Here is a 24,243-nt window from a genome sequence, read left to right on the forward strand (position 1 = left end):
TTGTATTTGTTTTGAGGATTGACTGGAGAACTTTATAGGGATAAAATATAAAAACTTAAGTAGAAATGAGAACAATAGTGACCACTGTGCCCAATGCTTTCTCACTTTTAGTAAGGGCCCATCTGTGTCAGCCGAAAGTACAAGTAGTAACCATGCTACATGCTTCCTCATCTTTAACGAGGGTCTGTTCTGTGTCAGCAGTGAAGAAGGGCAGGTTCAGGAGCTAGGGTGACTGGGTTTGTGTAAAGCTCCACCACTGAAGGACATAGGGAAATCATAATTATTTTCTTCCTCTGTTCAATGGGAAGAATAATATCTGTTTGATATTGTGGTTGTGAGTTAATATCTCTAATGTGCTTAGAAGTGCTCCCAGCACATATTTAAAACAAATCAATATTGGCTTTCTTAAGATAACACATTTCTTCTTTATTTTTAAAAATATTTATTTGTATATATGTGTGTATGTGGCAGGGGGTGGGAGGGTCTCTTGCCACTATGACTGGAAGCCAGATGCCATGTTTTGCATTCAGCTTTACTTGGATGCTGGAAAATTGAAGCCAGGCAGGCAAGCTTTGTAAATAAGAGCCTTTAACCTGTGGGCCATCTCCCAAGTAGCAAACATTTGCTCTGTGCCAGACACTGTGTTATGCTTTATTTTTATAAGGTTGGCATTATTATTATCTTCAGTAGACCAATAAACAAACTGAGGCTTAAAGAGCAAATTATTTATCTAATGTCACAGCAAGTGCTTGCAATTTAAATCCAAGAAATATGATTCTCATTTTGAATCAGACTAGGGTTACTTTTATTTTTACCTAGTTAGGATATATTGAATAAAAAAATGGGGTTGAGGAGATGGCTCAGTGGTTAAAAGTTCATACTTCCCAAGTCTGCCAGCTGGGGTTCAATTGCCCAGCATCCATTTAAAGCCACACGGAAGCATCTGGCATCCATTTGCAGTGACAAGAGATCATAGTATGGCCCATACACACACAGTACTGATAAATAAAAACATTTTTAAAAAGAAGTAACAACATGACTGTAGTGCTGGAAAAGTGGCTTATTGGATAAAGTTGGAAGCTCTAACTGGACTTGAGTTGACCCCCAGACTCTATAGAAGCCATGGCTGGTTTATGTGATTCACCCAGCATGTGGATGCTAATGGTGAAGTGGGAAGCAGAGACAGGAAATTTTCTGGGAGTTCAAGAAAAAAGCAGCAGAATGAGAATCTAGAGCAAGAAACACTGCCTCAAATGAGGCGGACAGCAAGGACCAGCTGGCAAGTTGTCAAGTGATTGCCGCACACCTACCGTGGCATGCACGCGCCCCCCTAAAATTAATAAAAGGTGAAAAAAATTACAAGCTAATTACATGATTATAACTTATAATTGTGGTTAAGCATTGTTGGGGAAAATGTTTATGTGCTTAGAAAGAATTACATTTTAGCAGAAAGCAATACAGGTTTATAAACTTAGATCTTCCTGAGAGTACAGTAGCTAGCAGCATCAGTGTATTTGTTGTGTGTTACTAAATATTTGTTTAGGAGTTCATAAAGGAAGTAAGAGAGTTCACAGCCTGGCTGGATTGAGCACTCACTGGAGGCTGAGCTGCCAATTGTCAAACCTGGATTTTGTCCCCAGAATAGGCACTGTGCACCCTCTGGAGGTTGTTAGTAGTATATATTTTTGAGCAGGGAAAAAAAATCGTAATCAGAAACTCAATGATACTGATATATGTAGCATATAAAAATTCCTGAATTTGAATTTACAATTTGTTAATCTACTCTGTTAACATACGCTGCCATACTGTTTTCTATTTCTTTAGTTTGTAAGTCTCTTATTTGAGCTATAGTTAGAGATCCAAAAATTATTGTGCCTGTTAACACTGTTCTTTTATTGCTTGGTATTGCATTACAAATAGAAAATGTTATATTGTTTTATTATTCGTGATAATAAACAGGGACTAAAATGACATTTATGGAAGAGTACATTTGCTTTTATATATTTTGTATGAATATATGTATTTAATTTTGTAGTATTTAGTGTTTTGTAACTTTAAGTGAGTTACTTTGTTTGAGTTATTTGGCATATGAAAGACAAATGAAATCAAGAAAAAGGACAAGTGTTTAAATTAAGCTGTAATCAATAAGAAGGGAAGAAGAGGTTGGATTTACTTATCTATTCATCTGCTGATGGACATCTGAGTTGTGTTTCTACTTGTTGGCTATCACTAATAATGTCATTATGTACTCATTTGTATATGAGGTTGTGTTTTAGTTTCTTTTGGGTACATATCTAGGAGTGGAATTGCTTGAGATTAAAGTAATTACTTTTTTTTGAGGAACTGCCAGATATTTTTTTCAATGTGGATTTTACATTTTCACTATTTCAATATATCCCTGCCAACTCTTGTTATTGTTTGACTTTTTAAAATTCTAACATTTTTTTGGTTGTAAAGTGGTATCATTATGGTTTTGGTTTTCCTGGTGGCCATCTTTTCACAGTTATTTGTATGTTTTCACTGGAGAAATGCAATTGGGATAGTTGTCTTGTTGTTAAATCAGTAAGAGTTATTTATTTAGTGGAGACAATTCCTTACCAGATACATGTCTTGTAAATATTTCTTTTATTTTGGTGTATTGTTTTTTCATTTCCTCAGTGGTATCATTTAAAGCACAAATGTTTTTAATTTAATGATTTCCAATTTATTTATTTATTTTTGCTTATATTTTTGGTGTCATAGCTAAGACACCAATCAACCATTGCCTAAACAAAGGTCTTAAAGGTTTAGTCCTATTTTTTTGTTTTTTGATAGTGGGGTATGTAATGTCCTGTCACAGGCTAGGCAAATGCTCTAGCACTGAGCAACAACTCTAGGCCTTATTCTAGGGCTAACTCTTGATCTATTTCATTCTTAGGTTATTTTGAATTAATTTTAATTAATTTGATTAATTTAATTAATTTGAATTAATTTTTGAATTAATTCCTAAGAACTTTTGATTCATATCTGATTTGGGAGACTGTGGGGCTTTTATCTTTACTGTGAGTTGACTCCATGATACTGAAGTTCCCTGAAGCACATTTTGTTTTTTTGTTTTGTTTTATCGGTTTTTCGAGGTAGGGTCTCACTGTGGTCCAGGCTGACCTGGAATTAACTCTGTAGTCTCAGGGTGGCCTTGAATTCACGGCGATCCTCCTACCTCTGCCTCCCAAGTGCTGGGATTAAAGGCGTGCGCCACCACGCCCGGCTGAAGCACATTTTGTACACTTTTATAACTTAATTGTCTTAATGCTCTTTTTAATAGTACCATTATTTGTGGCAATGACCAAAACTCATGTGATAGCAGCTTCGAAGGAAGCATTTTATACCTGGCAGTATCGTGTGGCAAAGAAACTCACTGCACTGGAAATTAACCAGATCACACGTTCTCGAAAAGAAGGAAGAGAAAGGTATTTGTTTTAATATTTTTTAATGTATAATTTTATTACTGAAAACTTCCATACTTACAGAAAATAAACCATGATAATTCCCTTCCCTCCTTTCTGTATGCTGTGTGGTTTTTCTTGTTGCTGATTTGTAGTTTAATTCCATTGTGGTCAGATAGAATACAAGGGATTATTTCAACTTCCTGTATTTGGTAAGATTTGCTTTGTGTCCTAATATATGGTCTATTTTAGAGAATGTTCCATGTGCTGCTGAGAAAAATGTATATTCTACAGTATTTGGATGGAATGTTCTGTACATATCTGCTAAGTCCATTTGTTCCATGACATCATTTAATCCAGATGTCTCTCTGTTTATTTTTTTGCCAAGATGACCTGTCAGTTGATGAGAGTGGGGTATTGAAGTCACCTACTACAATTGTGTTTGGTGTTATCTGTGACCTTAAGTCTAATTGTGTTTGATGCAACTGGGAGTCCCCATGTTAGGTGCATATATGTTTAAGATTGTAATGTCCTCCTTTAATTAATGTCTTCCATTAATCAGTATGAAGTGACCTTTATCTTTCCTCACTAATGTTGGTTTGAAGTCTATCCTGTCAGATATTAGGATAGCAACCCCTGCTTGTTTCCTAGGCCCATTTGCTTGAAATACCATTTTCCATCCTTTCACCCTAAGACAGTGTCTATCTTTTATTGAGAAGTGAGTTTCCTGGAGGCAACAAACAGCAGGATCCTGCTTGTTAATCCAGTCTGCAAGCCTGTGTCTATTTGTTACGGCATTGAAGCCATTGATACTAAGAGTTATTATTGAAAGGTGTGTGTTTATTCTTGCCATTCTTGCTTTGTGGTGCTTCCTTTTTTTCCCTTTACTGTCTTGTTTTAACTGTTATTTGAGTATGATTTATCTTTCCCTATTTCCTCATGTGTGTGCTTTGCTTTTTCTTCAGTGTGAAGGATTCTTTCAAGTTTTTTTTTTTTTGGTTTTTTGAGGTAGGGTCTCACTCTGGCTCAGTTTGACCTGGAATTCACTATGTAGTCTCAGGGTGGCCTCGAACTCACAGAGATCCTCCTACCTCTTCCTCCCGAGTGCTGGGATTAAAGGCGTGCGCCACCACGCCCGGCTAGGATTCCTTCAAGTATTTTCTGTAGATCTGGCTTAATTGTCTTAAATTCCTTTAGCCTGTTTCTGTTGTGGAATGTCCTTATTTCTCCTTCAGTTTGGATAGATAGCTTTGTGGGATAAAGTAATCTTGGTGGACAGTTGCTATTTTTCAGAACTGGAATACATCATTCCAAGCTCTTCTGGCTTTTAAAGTTTATGTTGAATAATCTGCTGTGATCTTGATGGGCTTGCCTTTATAGGTGACTTTCTTTTTCTCTCTAACTGCTCTCGATACAGTTTCTTTGGTTTGTGTGTTTAGTAGTTTAATTATAGCATGGTGAGGAGAGGTTCTTTCTAGGTTTTGTCTGTTTGGTGTTCTAAAAGCTTCCTGTATCTGCATTGGCATTTCTTTCCCAATTTGGGGAAAAATTTTTTCTCTGATTTTGTTGAAAATGCCTACTATGCCTTTGGAGTGAAATCTTCTCCTTCTGCTATACCCTGAATTCTTATGTTTGGTTTTTTCATAATGTCTTGAATATCTTGAAATTCCCATTCATACCTTCCTATTAGCTTCTTTTTTTTTTTTTTTTGAGCTGTATTAGATCTGCCACTTAGATATTCTGTTCTCTCCTTCATCCATTCTACTGGTGAGACTCTCCACAGGTTTTGATTTTAACTAACTGTGTTTTTCAGTGCTAGCATTTCTGCCTGGTTTTTCTTTAGTATTTCTGTTTCCTTAGTCATGTCTTATAATGACTTCCTTATTTCATTAAGCTGGTTTCCTGTGTTCTCTTAGAATTCCTTCCAGAGTTTATTTTCTTCTTTAATTCCTTCAATTTCTTTGCGTATAGACAGAATCATTTTTTTTTTTAATCTGAGAGTGCCAGAGAGAGAGAGAGAGAGAGAGAGAGAGAGAGAGAGAGAGAGAGAGAGAGAGAATGGGCACGCCAGGGCCTCTATCCAGATGCATGCACCCCCTTGTGCCTCTGGCTAATGTGGGTCCTGGGGAATCGAGCCTTGAACCGGGGTCCTTTGGCTTCACAGGCTTCACAGGCAATTGCTTAACCACTAAGCCATCTCTCTAGCCCCGACAAAATCATTTTTTTGACATCTTTGTCAGGCATTTCATCTCCAACATTCTCATTGGGGATCATTTCTGATGGATTTATAATTTTTGGTGGGGTTGTATTGTCTTGACTCTTTGTGTTTCTTGTATTATAATGTAGCAATTTTTCCATCCTTAATTGATTTGATGTTTGGGATTTTTAGCTATCTGCAGTGCTCTTAGATTTGGAAATCCAGATTTATATACCTTCAGAGTAGGAGTTTAACATACCAAGTGTAGCTCTTGTTAATCTAATCCAACCTCAGAAGTAATCCTAGGTGTTGAGTTTGCCGGCTATTGAAGTATTCTGGGTGGAGCAATTTACTGGCAAAATTCTAAAATTCAACTGAACATTATATACATTCAATAAAAACCAGCACAGAGTGTGCAAGTGTGAGGATTGAAACAAACAGATAACCTTATAAAGTCAATCCCTAAGTGTGTGTGTTGCTCTACACCCTTAATCATTTTAGCTGGGAGTTAGAGATTTCTATTCTGAATGGGTTCCAGGTCAGCCTGGTTCTGAATCAGACCCTGTCCCCAGTAATGACAGAAGAAAAAGACGAAGGCCCTATGAATCTGAAAGCATCAAATGCAACAGTAGTCAACCCCCAAATATAGCTTAATTGAAAATGGTAAAGCCAACAACAACTATGTAACCCATAACCTGCCCTGGCATGGAAAAAGAGATTAGCACTTCTAGTGCAGGCCTATGTACCTGTTTTTTTGTCAGTTGGCCTCCTTACCTTTTGAAATGGCTTCAAATCTCACCAATGCTGAGTGCCCACCTCTACCCCTCTTTGTTGTGCTGTGGACCTCTTGTTTTGGTCAGCTGTGCTGGGTACCCTGCCACCCTGTTACTGGGGGCTGAATTCGTTCTCTAGAGGGTCGTGGTGGTGTTGGTTGGGGGATGGGAGAGTGCAGGAAGTCTGGAATTGTACTGAACTGGTCAGCTGGTCCCATCTGTATCCCTTTCAGTAGCTCCTTAGCTGATTTCTGCTGTCTCCCCTTCAAGTTTGATGAGGTTGTAAAATCCCCTTGTTTGGTCTTTGCTCCTGCAGCTGGGTACTGGGCCAGGCGGGTGCATGAATTCACGTGGGCTACAGGCACCACTGTGGGATTCTGACTGGTTTCCTCCTTTGTGGTAGATCTTGCTTTCTCCTGCTTTTCTGCTGTTGCCGATAAAGACTTATACACCTTTACTTTTTGGAAGAAAAGTGTATTTTACTGTGGTTTTGCTTAAATCTCTCCCTAGGCGGGTTTGGTGTGACTCTTATACAGACATCTTACCCAGAAGTCTCTCTATTTTAATATATTTTTAATAACCATATCACATCTAAGCCAGACACAGATATTTGTCAGTTTTAGTTCTTGATAATTATCAAGTGATTTGATTAGTAGAAATTATTTTTTCATTAACTTGAATATTTTTAAAGTTGGGCTATTTAAATTTATCCAGATTAGAGAAAGAACATGTTGTAATAAAGAACATCTATTTGATGATAAAGTCTGGACCTCTATGAGTTGTTGGTAAGGAAATGGCTGTTTTACCTCGCCCCCCCCCCCCCACCGCCCCAAACGTACTAGTGTTATGTTGAAATTACAGTTACTTAGTTGAATTCTTAAGTGTCTAAATGAAGCTTCATTTCTATGGGCTGGTGCTATAGGCCTTTCCAGGCAGGTGAGGCAATCCTAGATTTAAGAGGGTGAACTGGGGTCTTGGCTTCCTTCCTTTACTCTGGATTTCAGGAAGTCTGGAGTTGGAATGACTTCTGGTAAGTGGGAATAAAAAGGGCTCTGTCTTACTGGAGGGATGAGGAGTCAAGTTGGAGAGGCTCCTCATAGTAAGCCTCAATATGAAGATGTATGTAATGTGTTTGGTCAGCAATTTTCTCTCTGTGATATTGTTTGTGTCTTTGATTGTTCCCTCAAAAACTTTTCCCCCCCATGCTTTAACCTAATGATTATGAGTAAGGACATTGGTCAGTGTTGTCAGGAAGGAGGGTAAAAGTCAGGTCAAAAATCCCAAATTATGTTGTAAATATTGTTCAACACACAAACTTGAGGTTCTTTTTTTCCTTTTTTCATTTTGAGGCAAGTCCAACAGACTGGCTTATTTTTTTTTTAAATATTTTTTTGTTCATTTTTTATTTATTTGAGAGCGACAGACAGAGAGAGAAAGACAGACAGAGGGAGAGGGAGAGAATGGGTGTGCAGGGCTTCCAGCCACTGCAAACGAACTCCAGACACGTGTGCCCCCTTGTGCATCTGGCTAACGTGGGACCTGGGGAACCGAGCCTCGAACCGGGGTCCTTAGGCTTCACAGGCAAGCGCTTAACCGCTAAGCCATCTCTCCAGCCCCTGCCTTATTTTTTAAATGCAAGAAACAAAAATGAGAGAGAAAGAGAGAGAGGATGGCTTGTCAGGGTCTCCAGCCACCACAATTGAAGTCTAGATGTGTATGCCACCTTGTATGTATGTGTGACCTGCATGCTTGTGTCACCTTGTGTGGCTGGCTTATGTGGAATCTGGAGAGGTGAACCTGGGCCCTTAGGATTTGCAGGCATGTACCTTAACCACCAAGCTATCTCTCCAGCCCAACTTGATGTTCTTTTTCTTTTAAACTTTATTGTTTATTTGTTTATTTGAGAGAGGTTGGGGGAGAGAAAGAATGGGTGTGCCAGGGCCTTCAGCCACTGCAGATGAACTCCAGACACATGCACCCCCTTGTGCAACTGTCTTATGTGGGTTCTGGGGAATTGAAATGAGGGCCTTTGGTTTTGCCAGAAAACTCCTTAACCACTAAGCCATCTCTCCAGCCCAAACTTCAGGTTCTTGCAGCCGCCCCTGCCTCCTTCTCCTCCTTCGCCCTTCCCTACCAGTTACAAAGATAGGAGATAGATCTCTGGTAAAAGCATTTTGAGAATGTGGACACATATGGAAACAGAAAAACTGATTGTTGGGAAGTGTCACAGCTTGTCTTCTCAGTGGTGCCAATGACAGCATATAGCAGCCTCCTCATTGTAGGATTGTAACCATACTAAGCAGAGACCTTTAGTCTTCAGAATAAGGTCTTAGGACAGCTTGGGTGCTCAGGTTTGGTTTCTCCATAGAAAGGTAAGTACTTCTTGTGTGCCAGATACTTTGGTAACTTGAGTTAGGATTCCTGTGAGTCAATAGAGGAAACAAACATGCATGTCAATTATTTGTAAAGATCATTGGCTTCTAAGTAAGGTGGAATTCTGACTCAGAACCCCTTTAATGGGCATTTCTTATTGTACTGTTCTTGTTTTGAGAGAAAGAGCGGAAACACATGATCTTTCTCTCCCAAAATGTATGTGTGTGTGTGTGTGTGTAGGTCACAAGACAAGCTCAAGTATTCCTCAGGAATGCTGTCAACTGTTTTTTTGAGACAGGGTTTCTCTTTGTCTTGAAGCTTGTCAATAAAGCTAGACTGACAGGCTGAGGTCCAGGAATCCTCCCCTCATACAGGGATTATAGGCATATACAACCCTGCTGGGAATTTCTATCTTGGTACTGAGATCAAACTCAGGTCCTGCTTGGGAGATAAGCTTTACTCACTGATGTATCTCCCAGTTCCAGGAACACATAGTCTCTTGAGGGTCTTCCTATTCTAACCTGTATCTTTCCTCTTGTGATAACACTGTGGGACTAAATATGCTTAATAAAAGTATATTTAATTATAAAAATATGTGTCAATTTACACATACTACTTATTTCTGTATTTTAAAGCATTTCTATTAAATTCACTCAAGATTTGATTTATTTATACTTCTGAGTCTGCAGTTATGATTTCAGCTTAACAATGATAAAATTCAGAGCTTAACAATGCTAAAATTCCATCTATGTATAAATAGAAGTAGCCTGGCTTTCCTGTGACTATATTGCTGGTATAATTTTTATTTATTTATTTATTTTTTTGGTCTTTCGAGGTAGGGTCTCATTCTGGCACAGGCTGACCTAGAATTCACTATGTAGTCTCAGGGTGGTCTCAAACTACCTCTCTCTGCCTCCCGAGTGCTGGGATTAAAGGCGTGTGCCACCACGCCCAGCTTTGGTATAATGTTTTGAACTCTTTGTATATGTCAGGCTCTGTGGGTGTGTGCTTTACAGACCTTACTTGATTTTTGCCTCTGAGTGATAAAGAGGAGGAATCTTTTTTTTTTTTTAAACAAAGGGAGATACTGAGGTTTAGAGAAATTAAGTAATTTGCCTAAGCCCATAACTGTTCTGTTATCTGGAATATTATCTTAGCAATTCTTTAAAAAGTCCATTCATTTTGATAATTATTCAGCAGGCATTATGGAGCCTTTGGCAGAGTGTGGCACTGTGTCAGGGACTAAGGATGGTCTTTCCCTGCAGGTGCCACACTACACAGTGGGATAGGCAGACAAGGAAAGGAGCAGGGATGCTGTAGCCCAGCATGAGTGAGCGCCACACCACAAGGCTGGAAACCAGGTGCCATCAGGAAGGACAGGGTACTTATTGCAGCCTCAGAGGTCCTGCTCATCACAGCTTCCAGACTCACTCAAGCTTTATTTGTATTGTATTAAACACATTGATGAAAGGGAGATTAGTTGACATATTAGAAGTTACTTTTGCATAAGCCTGAGATTCCAGCACTTGGGAGGCTGAGACAGGAGGCTTATGAACTTGAGGCCAGCCTAGGCTACATAGTGAGACTCTGTCTCATAAGTAAATGGGCTTTTGGCGTGGGTTTGATTCCACAGTACCCAAATAAAGCCAGGTACACAAAGTGGTGGGCGCATGTGTCTAGAGTTTGTTTGCAGGGGCAAGAGTGTCCATTTTCTGTCTCCCTCAAGTGAATAAATAAAAATATTATAAGTAAATAAGTTCATATGTACATTAGTAGTCAGGTGAACTGTTTCTCACAGCTTAATGCAATTCATTGAGAATGTATGATTCAGGGTTCATGATGGTATATAACTTTATAGTAGAAATTACTTATAGGTCTAGAAAACCTAGATAGTTTCTTACCTCATCAAATTAAGATGTATCAATAATTTTTTTAAATAATGAGGTTAAAAAAATTCATTTATTTATTTGAGCGAGAGAAGGGGGGAGAGAAGGAGGAGGAGGGACATTGGACATGCAAGGGCCTCTAGCCACTGCAAACAAACTCCGGATGCAGGCACGATCTTGTGTATCTGGCTTATGTGGGTAGTGGGGAATTTAACCTGGGTCTCTAGGCTTTGCAGGCAAGAGCCTTAACCACTAAGCAATCTCTCTAGACCAAAATAATGAGGATTTGTAATGTTAAATGATGATATTCATTGGTGTCACCTAATCTCTAACTGTATGTAGAGTATAATCCTTAAACTCTGTTCAAAATTGTATTTTTTAACAGAGTTTATCATGTTGATGATTCTCCTTCTGGATCTGTGGATGGTGTGCTTGATTATAGTAAAGCCATTCAGGTAGGTGATTTCATTTTTATAAGTAAGTTTAACTATCTATAGATCTGGAAATATTGTAACTTGATTTTGAAACTTGAAAAAGAATTTGTTTCTTTTTCCAGTGAGCAGGAAATAATTTTAGTAATTCTTTAAATATTTTTCTATTCTGAAAGACTTACTTAAATGTTCAAAACGTTTTTTGGTGTATGTGTAATAGCGAGAATGTATGTTTGGGGTATGTGTATAAGAGAGAACATAGGCTTTTGTGAATGTATGTTTGTGAATGGGGACATGTGCACATATGGAGGTCAGAGGCTAACAAGGTCCTTGCATTCCACCTCTAATTTTTAAAATATTTTTATTTTTATTTATTTATTTGACAGAGAGAAAGAAAGAAAGAAATAGGCAGAGAGGGAGAGAGAATAGACATGCCAGGGCCTCCAGCTGCTGCAAATGAACTCCAGATGCATGTGCCCTCTTGTGCATCTGGCTTCATAGGTCCTGGGGAATTGAACCTGGGTCCTTTGGTTTTGTAGGCAAGTGCTTCAACCACTAAGTCACTACCTCTTATTTTGTTTGTTTAATTAATTTATTTATTTGAGAGTGACAGACAGAAAGAGAAAGAGGGAGGGAGGGAGGGAGGGAGGGAGGGAGAGAAAGAGAGAAAGAGGGGGGGAGGGGGGAGGGGGGAGAGAAAATGGATGTGCCAGGGCTTCCAGCCACTGCAAACGAACTCCAGATGCATGCACCCCCCCTTGTGCATCTGGCTAACATAGGTCCTGGGAAATCGAGCCTCGATCTGGGGTCCTTAGGCTTCACAGGCAAGTGCTTAACCGCCAAGCCATCTCTCTAACCCACTACCTCTTATTTTTATAAAATGTCAAACTCTGTATTCCCTTGCCCCTGCTCCCCTTTTCCTGAGTGAGGGCTACCCTCAGTGGGGTTGTTGGGATTCACTATGGGGTCTTGAGGCCTCAGTCATTTTCTTTGGGAGGAATGTGCCTTAGGCTACTCTTGCACATTCTGTGGCTTTTATACTCTTTCTGCCTCCTTTTCTACAATGTTCCCTGTGCCAAGGCAAGCCCATTAGCAGTCTGATTTAGTATCAAGTTTTATGTGGCCTCTGCTTTGGTGGGTTTTGATTAGCCATCTGGTTTGTTGCCATTTCTCTGGAGCTGTAAGTCAGACTAGAAGTGAAAGCTGTACTCTGCATTGTCTCCTGGGCTATATGGGCTGATGTGGTAGACATGGTCTTGTGATGGGCAGCTGACTATCTTTTCTTGTTGTTTCATTGGATCTTGGATCTCCTCAGAATTGCCATTTGTAAAATAAAACAGATTCTTCAGCTAACAGTGAGAACAGCTTGGATTAAAGAGAATATGTGTAGTTATTTGAGAGACTTCAAAAATTATTTATTTGAGAGAGTGAGGGGAAAAAGGGAGAGAGAGAGAGAGAGAGAGAGAGAGAGAGAGAGAGAGAGAGAAAGAGCAAGAGATAGAAATGGGGTGTTCCAGGGCCTCCAGCTACTGCAAACAAATTCCAGACGCATGCACCACCTTGGGCATCTGGCTTATGTGGATACTGGGGAGTTGAACTGAGGACCTTTGGCTTTGCAGGTAAATGCCTTAACCACTAAGCCATCTCTCCAGCGTGAGACTTTTGGATGTGTATACCCACTACTATTATCTAGACAGCAGTGGGGACATTCCTCTGGAATCTTGAATTTGCTGTGTAAGTGCTCATCAGATATTATTTCTTACCCACTGAATAGACCTCATGTCCAATCAAGAGAGCAGTTGGGGGCTGGAGAGATGGCTTAGCGGTTAAGCGCTTGCCTGTGAAGCCTAAGGACCCCGGTTCGAGGCTCGGTTCCCCAGGTCCCACGTTAGCCAGATGCACAAGGGGGCGCACGCGTCTGGAGTTCGTTTGCAGAGGCTGGAAGCCCTGGCGCGCCCATTCTCTCTCCCTCCCTCTATCTGTCTTTCTCTCTGTGTCTGTTGCTCTCAAATAAATAAATAAAATAAATTAAAAAAAGAGAGAGAGCAGTTAGTTACCCACAAAGGCTGTGAGCCACTATTGCACACGTATGTATTTTTTGCCTGGCTGGTTGGTTTCCTAGCATAAAGGATCCCCTGCTTATTCACACTGTTGGTGACCATTGTCTCCTGGCAGCTCCCATAGCACGTTCTAGTACCGTGAGGTCAACCAGGAGGAAACTAGCTCCTATTTCAGTTCTAGCATGGTGTCTTGAAGTCCTGTTACCACAGCCTATCTTGTCTTCAGCAATAGGGTCTTGCTGTTTTTAGTTCTGGCATGTAACAAAGTACTTTGGCAATGGCTGCATTGTTTTGGGAACCTCATGGGTTTTCCTGACCAACAACTCACTGTGGGGGTTAACTCAATTCTGGGGCTGGGATTTACCAGCCAAAGCCCATGGTTTTAGGATTAAGAATTTTCCACTGTTCTACAGTTCTATCCAGATGGTCCCCGCTCCCTTTATTGATGATAATATCTTATAACTTGTAGAGGAAGGTGTCTGTGATATTGATTCATGTTGTCTTAAGTTTTGTATGATTTTCCTCCCTACCCTCATTTACCCTTACCAATCCCAAACCCTCCTACCCCTGTATTGTGTCCCTTACCTCACATGTCAAATATCTCCTCTTCTCATCCCTCCCTATTTCTCTTTTTCTTGGTCTTATTTTTATGCCCACATTTCTGGTACACACACTGTTTAAGCCCATCTCTAGTAGTTCCTATTTAGGAACTACATATGAGAGAACATGCAGCATTGAGTCCATGCGACCTCACTTAGGGATAATTTTTTCCAGCTCCATATATTTTCCTGCAAATTTCATCAGTTCATTTTTACCTTACTACTGAGAAGAATTCCATTGGGTATATATACCACCTCTTTGTTATCTATCAGTTAGTGTATCTGAGCTGATTCTAATTCCTAGCTATTGTGAAAAGAGCAGTGACAAACATGGCTTAAGAACCATCTCTGTAGTAAAGAGTGGAGTCTTTGGAGTATATGCCCAGGCGTGGAGTAGTTGGATGGGAAGGGAGATTGATTTTCATCTTTTCAGGAAGCTCCACACAGTTTTCCATCATAGTTTTACAGGTTTTCACACCCACTGCCAGTGGATAAAGGTTCATCTTTCCTCACAGCCTCACCAGCATTTGTTGTCATTTAGTTTTTGATAGGGCCATCCTGACTGGAATGAGATGGAATCTCAAAGTCATTTTGATTTGCCTTTCTCTGATGATTAAAGATGTTGAGTATCTCTTTTTTCTTTTTTATGTTTCTTATTATTATTAAGATGTTTAGTATGGATGTATCATGTATTGGTATCCTCTTTTCCCTCGTCCCTGCCCCCATTCTGTTGGGGACCCTCTTCAGTGGGCTTGCAGGTATTCCCTATGGGGTTGTGGGTTATATGTGTGGGAACAGTAGTAAGTTATTTTTGGGGTAGAGAATGCCTCTGGGCATGATGTCTAAACCTGTGACTCTTACAATCTTTTTTTTTTTTTTATAATTTTTATTTATTTATTTATTTGAGAGCAACAGACACAGAAAGAAAGACAGATAGAGGGAGAGAGAGAGAATGGGCGCGCCAGGGCTTCCAGCCTCTGCAAACGAACTCCAGACGCGTGCGCCCCCTTGTGCATCTGGCTAACGTGGGACCTGGGGAACCGAGCCTCGAACCGGGGTCCTTAGGCTTCACAGGCAAGCGCTTAACCGCTAAGCCATCTCTCCAGCCTGACTCTTACAATCTTTACATCCCCTCTACTGCAAATTTCCCTGAGCCATGGTTGGGTGAGTTTTAAGTCTACTTCATTGGATTTCTACTTAGGAGCCTCTGGATCTCTACATTGGTAGATATTGAGTATCCTCAGGGTCTGTCTCCTCCACCCTGGCACTGATTATCAAGAACAGCATAGAAGCAGCACTCTTGCTCATCTTCCCATTCCTCTGTAGCTTGTCTGAAGTGCAAGGGGTAGTTTGTCTCCTCCGGTCTCACTACCTTCTGAAAAAGAAAAACAGATTCTCCAAGGTAGAATGAAGTCAGCATATAGTTTAAATAATAAACTATAAGCATTATATATTATTATATATAAGCATTATTAATTTAGGGAGAATTTGATGTATTTAACCCCTCTTTTAGCCAAAGACTAGTGAGAGCTTGGCACTGGAAAACATAATCGTTGTCTTCATAGGATTCTGATCTGGTTCCCAATTCCAGATACGTATTCCTTTACACTGAATGGATCTCTTAGCCAATCAGAAAGCTATTAGTTACCCTTTGAGGCCATGTGCCACTATTGCACTGGCATTAATATTGTGCTAGGGTGTTTGCTTTTGAGTAGCATAGACTTCTGGTTCTCCAGGCCATTGTTGGCCATTTTTTCCCCAGTATCTCATGTAGCACTTTCCAGCACTAGACAGGCTAACTGTCTGCAGATTGCCTTTCTTCTGAATTCCAGCCAAGTCTCTCTGTGCTCTACATCAGCAGCCTATGGTGTTTTCAGTAATAGGGCCTTAGCTTTTGCCTCTGGGAGGTAATCAAGTGCTTTGACAGAAAGCTATCTTGATTTGGGGACCTCATAGGTCTCTCTGATCAACACTTCAATGTGGGTAGCAGCCAATCACTGATACTGGGAGTTACAGGTCAGAGACAAAAAAAAAAAAAAAAAAAAAAAAAAAATTCTTTCAAGTTTAGGATTCATCCCACCCTCACTAGATCCCTACTTTTCAGGTGCTCCCCCCTTCCTCCTTTTGAGGGTTGTGTATTTTAGGCTGTCTCGAAGGATAAAGTTTCTATTTTATCAGCTCACTTGGATTTCATTTTATATTTATTTTTTCCCTTCCCCTTCTACTTCTCTCCTCCCAAACCCTTCCATCCCTATTATTTGGGCCTTGAGTTGCCTGTCAGGTATGACAACAACTTGAGCAGGTCCAGGTTAGGAACTGCAAATAAGTGACACCATGTGGCTCTTGTCTTTCTGTGATTGTGTGAGTTTGCTGAGTATTATCTGTTCCAAGTCTGTCCATTTTTCTACAAATTTCATTTAATGTTTTTCTTACTGTTGATTAGAATTCCATTGTGTAAATGCACCACACCTTTGTTATCAATTTGTCCAGTGATGGGCATCTGGGTTGATTCCAGTTCTTAGCTATAATGAATTGAGCAGCTATAAACATGGTTGAGTAAATGTCTCTATTGATGCATGAAGCATTTAGGATAAATGGCCAGTAAGGGAATAACTTGGTCTGTTGGTAGCTCTGTGTTCATCCTTTTTAGGAATCTCCAACTTGGTTTCCATAGTGGTTATACAAGTACACATTCCCACCACCAGTGGATGAGGGTTCCTCTTTCCCCACTTCTTTGCCAACATTTGTCATTGTTAAATTTTTAAGTGATTGCCATCTTTACTGGAGTAAGGTAGAATCTCATTTAATTTGCATTTCCCTAATGGTTAGGGATGTTGAGCATTTTGCTAAGTGTGTGTTAGCCATTTGTAATTCTTTCTCTGAGAATTCTCTATTTAGTTCTCTGCCCCATTTTTGGAGTGGGTTGTTTGACTTTTTTTTATTGTTTAGTCTTTTGAGTTCTTTTTAGATTCTAGGTATTAGGCTTCTATCAGTGGTATAGTTGGTGAAGATTTTCTCCCATTCAGTGGGTAATCTATTGGCTATGCTTATTGTGTGTTTGTGCAAAAGCTTTATCGCTTCATAAGATCCCATTGGTTGAGTGATTTATTTCTTGGGTTACTGGGTTTTTGTTCAGGAAGTCTTTCCCCACTTCTATATTGTGGAGAGTGCCTCCTATTTTTTCTTCCAGTTGAGTTTCAGGTCTTATATTGAGGTCTTTAAACCATTTGGACTTGATATTTGTAAGTGGAGAGATGAGTGGGTCTAGTTTTATTTTTCTACATATGGTTATCCAATTTGTCCAACACCATTTGTTGAAGATGCTGTCTTTTCGTCAGTCTACATTATTGGCACCTTTGTCAAAGAAAAAGTAGCTGTAGTTATTTGACATAAGGTCTGAGTCTTCAATTCTGTTCCACTGGTCTATGTTTCTGTTCTTATGCCAGTACAATGCTGTTTGTTACTATGGCTTTGTGATACCTTCAGAGGCATTTTATTTTATTTATTTATTTTTGCTGAGGATATGTTTGGATATCTTGAGTCCTGCTGCTATTCCATATGAATTTTGAGAATAATTTTCAATCTCTGTGAAGAATGATATTGGTATTTAAGAAAATATTTTATTTTTATTTATTTATTTGAGAAAGAGAGAGATACAGAGATAGGCAGATAGAGAGATTGGGCATACTAGGGCCTCTAGCCCTTACATACAAACTCCAAATGCGTGCACCCCTTGTGCATCTGGCTTACATGGGTCCTGGGGAGTCAAACCTGGCCCGTTTGGCTTTGCAGGCAAGTACCTTAACTGCTTGTGGGATTCCTGGCACATCTTTTGTTGTTAATTTCTAACAATATAGCATTGTGATCTGATATCATGTAGGAAATTATGTTGATCTTCCTAAATATTTGGATACAGGCTTTCTGGCCCAGTATATAATCTATTTTAGAGAAGGTTCCATGGGATGCTGAGAAAAATATGTAATCTGTGGATTTTGGATAGAATGTTCTGTAGATGTCCATTAGGTCTAATTGATCTATGGTGTTTTGAGCTCTCTTATTTATGTGTTGATTTTCTGTTTGGATGCTCTGTCTATTGCTGATAGTGGAGTATTGAAGTTCCTGACTATGATGGTGTTGATGGTTATTTCTGTTTTGTTGTCAAGTAGGTTTTGTTTTATGAATTGTGCACCTGTGTTTGATGCATGAAGATTGATGATTGTGATAGCCTCTTGTTGGATCGATCATTCCCTTGATAGATAAGAAGTGGCCTTCTTTGTCTTTTTTGATTACTTTTGGTTTTTCGAGGTAGGGTCTCACTCTGGCCCAGGCTGACCTGGAATTCATTATGTAGTCTCAGGGTGGCCTCGAACTCATGGTGATCCTCCTACCTCTGCTTCCCGAGTGCTGCTGGGATTAAAAGCATGTGCCACCACTCCTGGCTTTGAAATCACTTCTTTATCTGATATTAGTATAGCTATGCCTGCTTGTTTCTTATTTCCGTTTGCTTGCAATATCATTTTCCACCCTTTTAACTTGAGGAGGTGTCTGCCTTTAGTGTTGAGGCGAGTTTCTTGAAGACAGGAGATTGAAGAGTCTAATTTCCTGATCCACCCTGTTAGCTTATTTCTCTCAATGAGTGCATTAAAGCCATTAATGTTTAAGGTAATAGCTGTGAGGTTTGATTTAATCCGTGCCATATTGTGGTTTATGTGGTTTGTTTTTTTCTTGGACTTTGTAGTTTTTTTGTGCCTTCTCTGAGTTTGGTTACTGTGATCAGCTTTTTTTAAAAAAATATTTTTTTATTTCTTTCTTTATTTATTTGGCAGAGAAAGAAGGAGAGAGAAACAGAGAGAGAGAGTGAGAATGAGAGAGAGAGAGAGAGATTGAATGAATGAATGGGCATGCCAGGGCTTCTAGCCACTGCAAATGAACTCCAGATGCTTGTGCCCCCTTGTGCATCTGGCTAATGTGGGTCCTGGGGAATCGAACCTGTGTCCTTTGGCTTCATAGGCAAATGCCTTAACTGCTAAGCTGTCCCTCCAGTCCCTGTGATCTGCTTCTTGTAGACACTTGAGGTTGGTTATTTGACTGCTCTATGTGGAGAATTCCCTGAAGTACTCTCAGTACATTTGACTTTGTGTTCATATAGTTGTAAAGCTTACTTTTATCGTGGAAAGTTTTTCCTTCATTATCTATTATGAGGGATACTTTTGCTGGGTAGAGTTGAAGCCATAAGTTCTTAGATTTTGCAGTGTTCCATTCCAGTCGCTTCTGGCTTTCAGGGTTTCCATTGAGAAGTCTGAAGTAATTCTGATGGGGTTACCTTTACATGTAATGTGTTGTTTTTCCCTAGCTGCTTTTAGGACTTTCTCTTTGTTATTGATGTTTATTAATGACAATATGTCGTGGAGAATTTCTCCTTTGCTTCAGTCTGTTTGGTGTTCTGTTAGCTTCTTGTAACTTGATGGGACTTTCTTTTGAGAGAGTGGAAAAGTTTTCTTTGATAATTTTGTTGAATAAGTTCGCCATGCCTTGGGTCTGAATTTCTTCCCCTTATGGTATTCCCCTGATTCTAATGTTGGGACATTGAAGGGTATTCCACAGTTCCTTCATGTTCTGTTCACAAAAAAATGTGAAGTCATTGAAACTTTTGGACTTGCAAACTGTTTCTTCTGTTTTGTCTTCTGAGTTTCTATCCTCCATATGGCTGACTCTTCTGGAGAGTTTCTATAGAGTTTTTGACTTGTTCCATGGTTCCCTCGTATTCTGTTCACTTGATTTTTTTGAACTTAGCAAAGTTCTTTGCCTCCTGATAAATTTCTTCTGTCTTGTTTCCCAGGTCAGAAGTTCTGTCTTCCACATGAGTAACTCTGTTAGTGAGGGGTTCTGGAGAGGTTTTTATAAGCTCTATTTGATTTTTGTTTTCTGTTGTGTTATTTTGCTGCATGTCCATCTCTTTTGATGTATGATTTCAGTTTGAGTTCTGATTTGTTTTGATGTTTCCTGGAATTCATTCTTAACATTTTATCAAGTCTTCATTAAGCTTAATTAACTGGTTGTTGAGATCTCTCATGTATACTTTCAATTCACTCATATCTCTTTTAAGGGTTCTAATGTTTTCTTCAATCAAGTTAAGGCTACTGCCAAAAGCTGAATGCTCTAAGAGATGATTCTGTTCAATTTTATTGATCTGATTGTTGGTTTTTTAGTGGTTTGCTGTCTCATTGATTGAATTTCTGTATGATTTCATTGGACACATCCATTGTGGGACTAGGTATCCTTGGTGGAGATTTCTCCATTTTCTGATTGTTGTTGGCTTTTTTGTATTGTTGTATACCCATCTTGGGGACACACTATTCTATTGAAGAGGAAGCATGTTTTTGTCTTTGTAGGATCTTCTGAGTGTGTTCTGTTTTAACTGCGAATTGGATTGGTGTACTGGTGTACAATGGGGTTATACTCACAGATGTGCCAATTGTGGAGATTGCATGTACATTAAGGTACCTGGGGAACTGGGAGCTCTGGCCTACTCAATCCACTTGCATGCACTCTTAGCATACATGTGTTGGGGAACCAGGCACCAAGAAGCTGGAGAGCCCGAGGCAAGAGGTCTGCTCCTACAGTGGCCTGTGCACCCCGGACTCAGGGGAGTAGAGGTGTCAGTACACAGTGTCCAGTCAGGATACCACAGTAAAAGGCCTGTTTCCACAGCCCTCACACACAAACCAAGCCTCTCCAGGCCAGGTGCAGGGTGACCTAGAAGGACAAGGAAACTGGGAAGAGCCCTGGGGAACAGAACAACTTTTTTTTTTTAATTTTCAAGACTGGTGTGTACTCTGGCACAGAGTATCTGGAGTATCTGGGTGTTGGAGACCCTGGGGCACTTTGGTCAGGAAGGCAAAACAAGGGGCCTGCTTCTGCAGCAAGCTTGCAGGGTCCAACTAGCCCCAAGCCAGCTTCAGGGGATCAATCAGGACTAGGAAACTGGGAGGAGCCCCAGGGAACACAACTTCTCTCTCTGTCTCTCTTTTTAACTTTTATGACTTTAAAAAATAAACCTAACAATGTATGAATCTAAATAACCATTAACCTTCAAAGTTATTACATCTTTAGTTCCAATGAAACTACCACTGTGGGAGATTGTACTTGGAACTCCCCTTGGAGAAAAATTTTAAAAGGGAACTTATGAGCTATGTTAGGAAAAAAAAAAAAATCTTTCCAAATGCTGGGTATTTCTTTTTTTGACAAAGGGTCTCATCTCATATAGCCCAAGCTGGAATCAGTGATGACCCAAGAATGACCTCGAGCTTTTTCCAGTTTCCAACTCCTGGGTGCTGGATTACAGGAGTGCGTAACTTAGTTTATGTGGTGCTGGGGATCAAACCCAGGGCTTCATCCCTGGTAAGTTAGCACTCTACCAAGTGAGCTACATCTTCAGCCCATACTGGGTTTTTTATAAGCAGAAAATGTACACTCAGAGAATAGTGTTGTGGCTACTCAGGGCAACCACTTTAAATGGAAAGGATATTCAACTAATAAAAACATTCTACTGTTAGCTGAAAACTAATTGAAAATTAAGAAAAGAAAAAGCAATAGCACTCAGCTACACTCCTTTATAGACACACTAGCATTTGGTTAAAAGAAATTACAATGCTGACACATGGTTCTTGTATATTTATATATATTTATATCCTGTATATTTATACAAGAACCATGTGTCAGTATTGTAATTAAGAGACATTACATTCAGAATTATGGTACTCATAGTGATAATCTTCAGAAGACCAGAACAGCTTCTTTGCCACATAAAGGTACAGAGGGTACAGCTGTTCACCTGAATGTATTCTTAAAATAGTGACTCCTTCCACTGTAAGTTTCCTACTTGTAGTTCTGGGACAGGTCACTGAATGCAAGTTCATGTTCTACACTTTCTTTGCCAATACAGATTTCATTGCAAGTCTTAAGGTGAATTGGCAAAGGACCAGTTAAATGAAAAAAACAAAAAACAAAAACAACAAAACAGGCCATTCTTTCATAATAGTTTGTAATTTTCTTTCCCAATACATCTTTTTATTGAGAACTTCCACTTTTATTTTGTGTTCCTCCTTTACCATCTCACACTCTCATCCTATCTGCTGGATTTTGGCCACATGTCCCTCATTCATTTGTATCAGCTGCAGTTGTAAGATGGGCATTTGTTGGGGTGTTCTTCCTTTTGTATCTTTTTTAATGCACCTTCCTGAGAAGCTTTGCTCCTGTAGATTTTATTGGCTGTTATTCTTACAGCTGAACTCAAAGGTTGAGAGGTTCAGGTTGAGAGATCCCTTCACACATTGGAAAATGTATATACTCTTTCTCATCATTGCACAGTTCTGTGTTTGAAACAACAAATGATTCTTGGGCAGTGTCAGGGTGGTACTTGGGCTCTTACTCAGGTGGGCTCTGCAGAAAGTAGAGCTGCTTAGGCAGCATGCTGCAGATCTCCTTCCCCAGCATGTTGGTACTTAGCAGTGGGCTCATGCTGTGCTTCACTTTCTCCCTTCTCTCATGGACTCTGATTTTTTTTTTTTTTTTGTTCAAGCCTTGATCTCCAAATGCTTTTTCAGCTATTTGAAATCCTGCAGCAGTAGGCTCAGCTGAGAGTTGTATTCACGGACAAGCACTTGTCAGATACATTGCTTGAGGGCAGTAGTTTGCACACCACTTGTTTTACATTCCAGAACATATTTATACTTTTCTACTAAAGCAAGAAAGATGCTCTTTTCCAATTCTGAGAAATATTTGGCACTTTTAATAATTCTGTTGTTTTGCATTTTCCATTATATTTCTCCTGGTTTTTAGCTATCCAAGTCCCATGGGTGCAGAGGTGGTTGCCTGGTACCAGGCCTGCAGAGCTGGGAAACACTGGTATGTGGCCCTGAAGTCCTGTCTGCCCAAAAGATGTTGAACATCTCTTTAAGTGAATTGTCCCTTTGTATTTTTTCCTTTGAGAATTCTCTGTTCAGTTCCCTACCTTATTTTTGTATTGGATTGTTTTATATTTTTATTGTTTAGATGTTTAGATTTTTTAAAAAAACTTTTTAATTGACAACTTCTGTAATCATCGACAATAATCCATGATAATTCCCTCCTCAACTCCACTTTCCCTTTACAAATCTACTCTTCATTATCCTCTCCCTTTCTCAATTAGTCTCTTTTAGTTTGATGTCATTTTTTCCCTCTTATTATGAGAGTCTTGTGAAGGCAGTTCTAGGTACTGTGGAGGTCATGAATATCAAGGTCAATTTGTGTCTGAATGATTGTATTGTAAGCAGTCCTACCCTTCCTTTGGCTCTTTCATTCTTTCCTCCACTTCTCCCACCATAGACCCTGAGCCTTGGAAAGTATAATAGAGTATTTCGGTGGTAAATACTCCTCTGTAACTTCTTCATATCACCATGGTGCCTTTTGGGTCATCCCACTTGTCATTGCCATCTGAAAAGAGAAGCTCCTCTCAGCAAAAAGTGAGAGTAGCATTAATATATGAGTATGAACATTAAGAAAAGTGCTTACAGGCAGTTTGATAAGCATAGTATATCATAATATACGAATTTAGCCAGTCAAGGAGAGGTATCACACTCATAGGGCTCATAGCCTCCCCCATCATCCACTTCTGACTAGGTTTTCCGTACTAGGTATGTATTCCCTCCCATGGAGTGGACCTCCAGTCCAAATGGAGCGTTGTTAGTTTTCCCCATAAGAGACATGCCACTGTTGCCCCTGTGGGTCATTAGACCTGGCTGGCCAAACGTAAGGCTTTTAGTGTCCAGTTTTTTTTTTTTTTAAACCATTGATGACCTCTGTCTCCCATAGGGTTGCATGCAGTGTGGCTTTTTCCAACTTTCTGTCAGCTGGTCTACAGGGAGGAGAAGGTTTTCAGCTCAGCTCCAGCTTTCTATCTTGCAACCAAAGCTTGTGGAGTTTCCAGCAGTAGGGTCTTACCATCTATTTCTGGTGGGAAACCAAGAGCCTTGGCAATAGCCTGTAATGTTTTGGTGGCATTAAAGACCTCCCTGCCAACAACTCCACTGGAGGGTATCCCATCCCTGGCATTGAACGTTTTTTAGTTAACAGTCTAAGGCTTTTGGATGCACCATTATCCAAAAAGGTAGTTTTCCATACAAATTATTCATAACATCTTGAATTTTGATTAATCCTCCCCCTCCCTTCTTTTACTCAGTCTCTTTCCCTAGCCTCACCTAGACCATTCCACCCCCCATTAATCTGTTCATCTACTTAAGTATATGGAATACCATCTCCTTAGTGCCCCCCTTCTCCCTCCCTTATACCCTTTTCTAGCTTACTGGTCTCTCCTACTGATTTTTATTCTAACTCACACACAAGTCTAAACATTTGTAGCTAGGAACCACGTATGAGAGAGAACATGTGGCATTTGGCTTTCTGGGCTTGGGCTACCTCACTTAGTGTAATCCTTTCCATATTCATAAACTTCATAATTT

General features: G+C 39.8%; 1 protein-coding gene and 1 pseudogene across 2 annotated transcripts in view; one reads left to right on the plus strand and one right to left on the minus strand.

The window, feature by feature from the left end:
• Wdr35 (WD repeat domain 35) overlaps positions 1–24,243 on the plus strand; it is a 136,325-nt gene that overhangs the window by 46,359 nt on the left and 65,723 nt on the right. For both annotated transcript variants that reach the window (XM_045150728.1, XM_045150729.1), the window contains 2 exons: positions 3,305–3,449; positions 11,040–11,109. In XM_045150728.1, coding sequence (XP_045006663.1) covers positions 3,305–3,449; positions 11,040–11,109 — 215 coding nt within the window. The remainder of the gene's footprint in view (positions 1–3,304; positions 3,450–11,039; positions 11,110–24,243) is intronic.
• On the minus strand, positions 21,730–22,557 carry LOC105944450 (annotated as a pseudogene).

Source organism: Jaculus jaculus, chromosome 5 (assembly GCF_020740685.1).
Source record: "Jaculus jaculus isolate mJacJac1 chromosome 5, mJacJac1.mat.Y.cur, whole genome shotgun sequence".
Lineage (NCBI taxonomy): Eukaryota > Metazoa > Chordata > Mammalia > Rodentia > Dipodidae > Jaculus > Jaculus jaculus.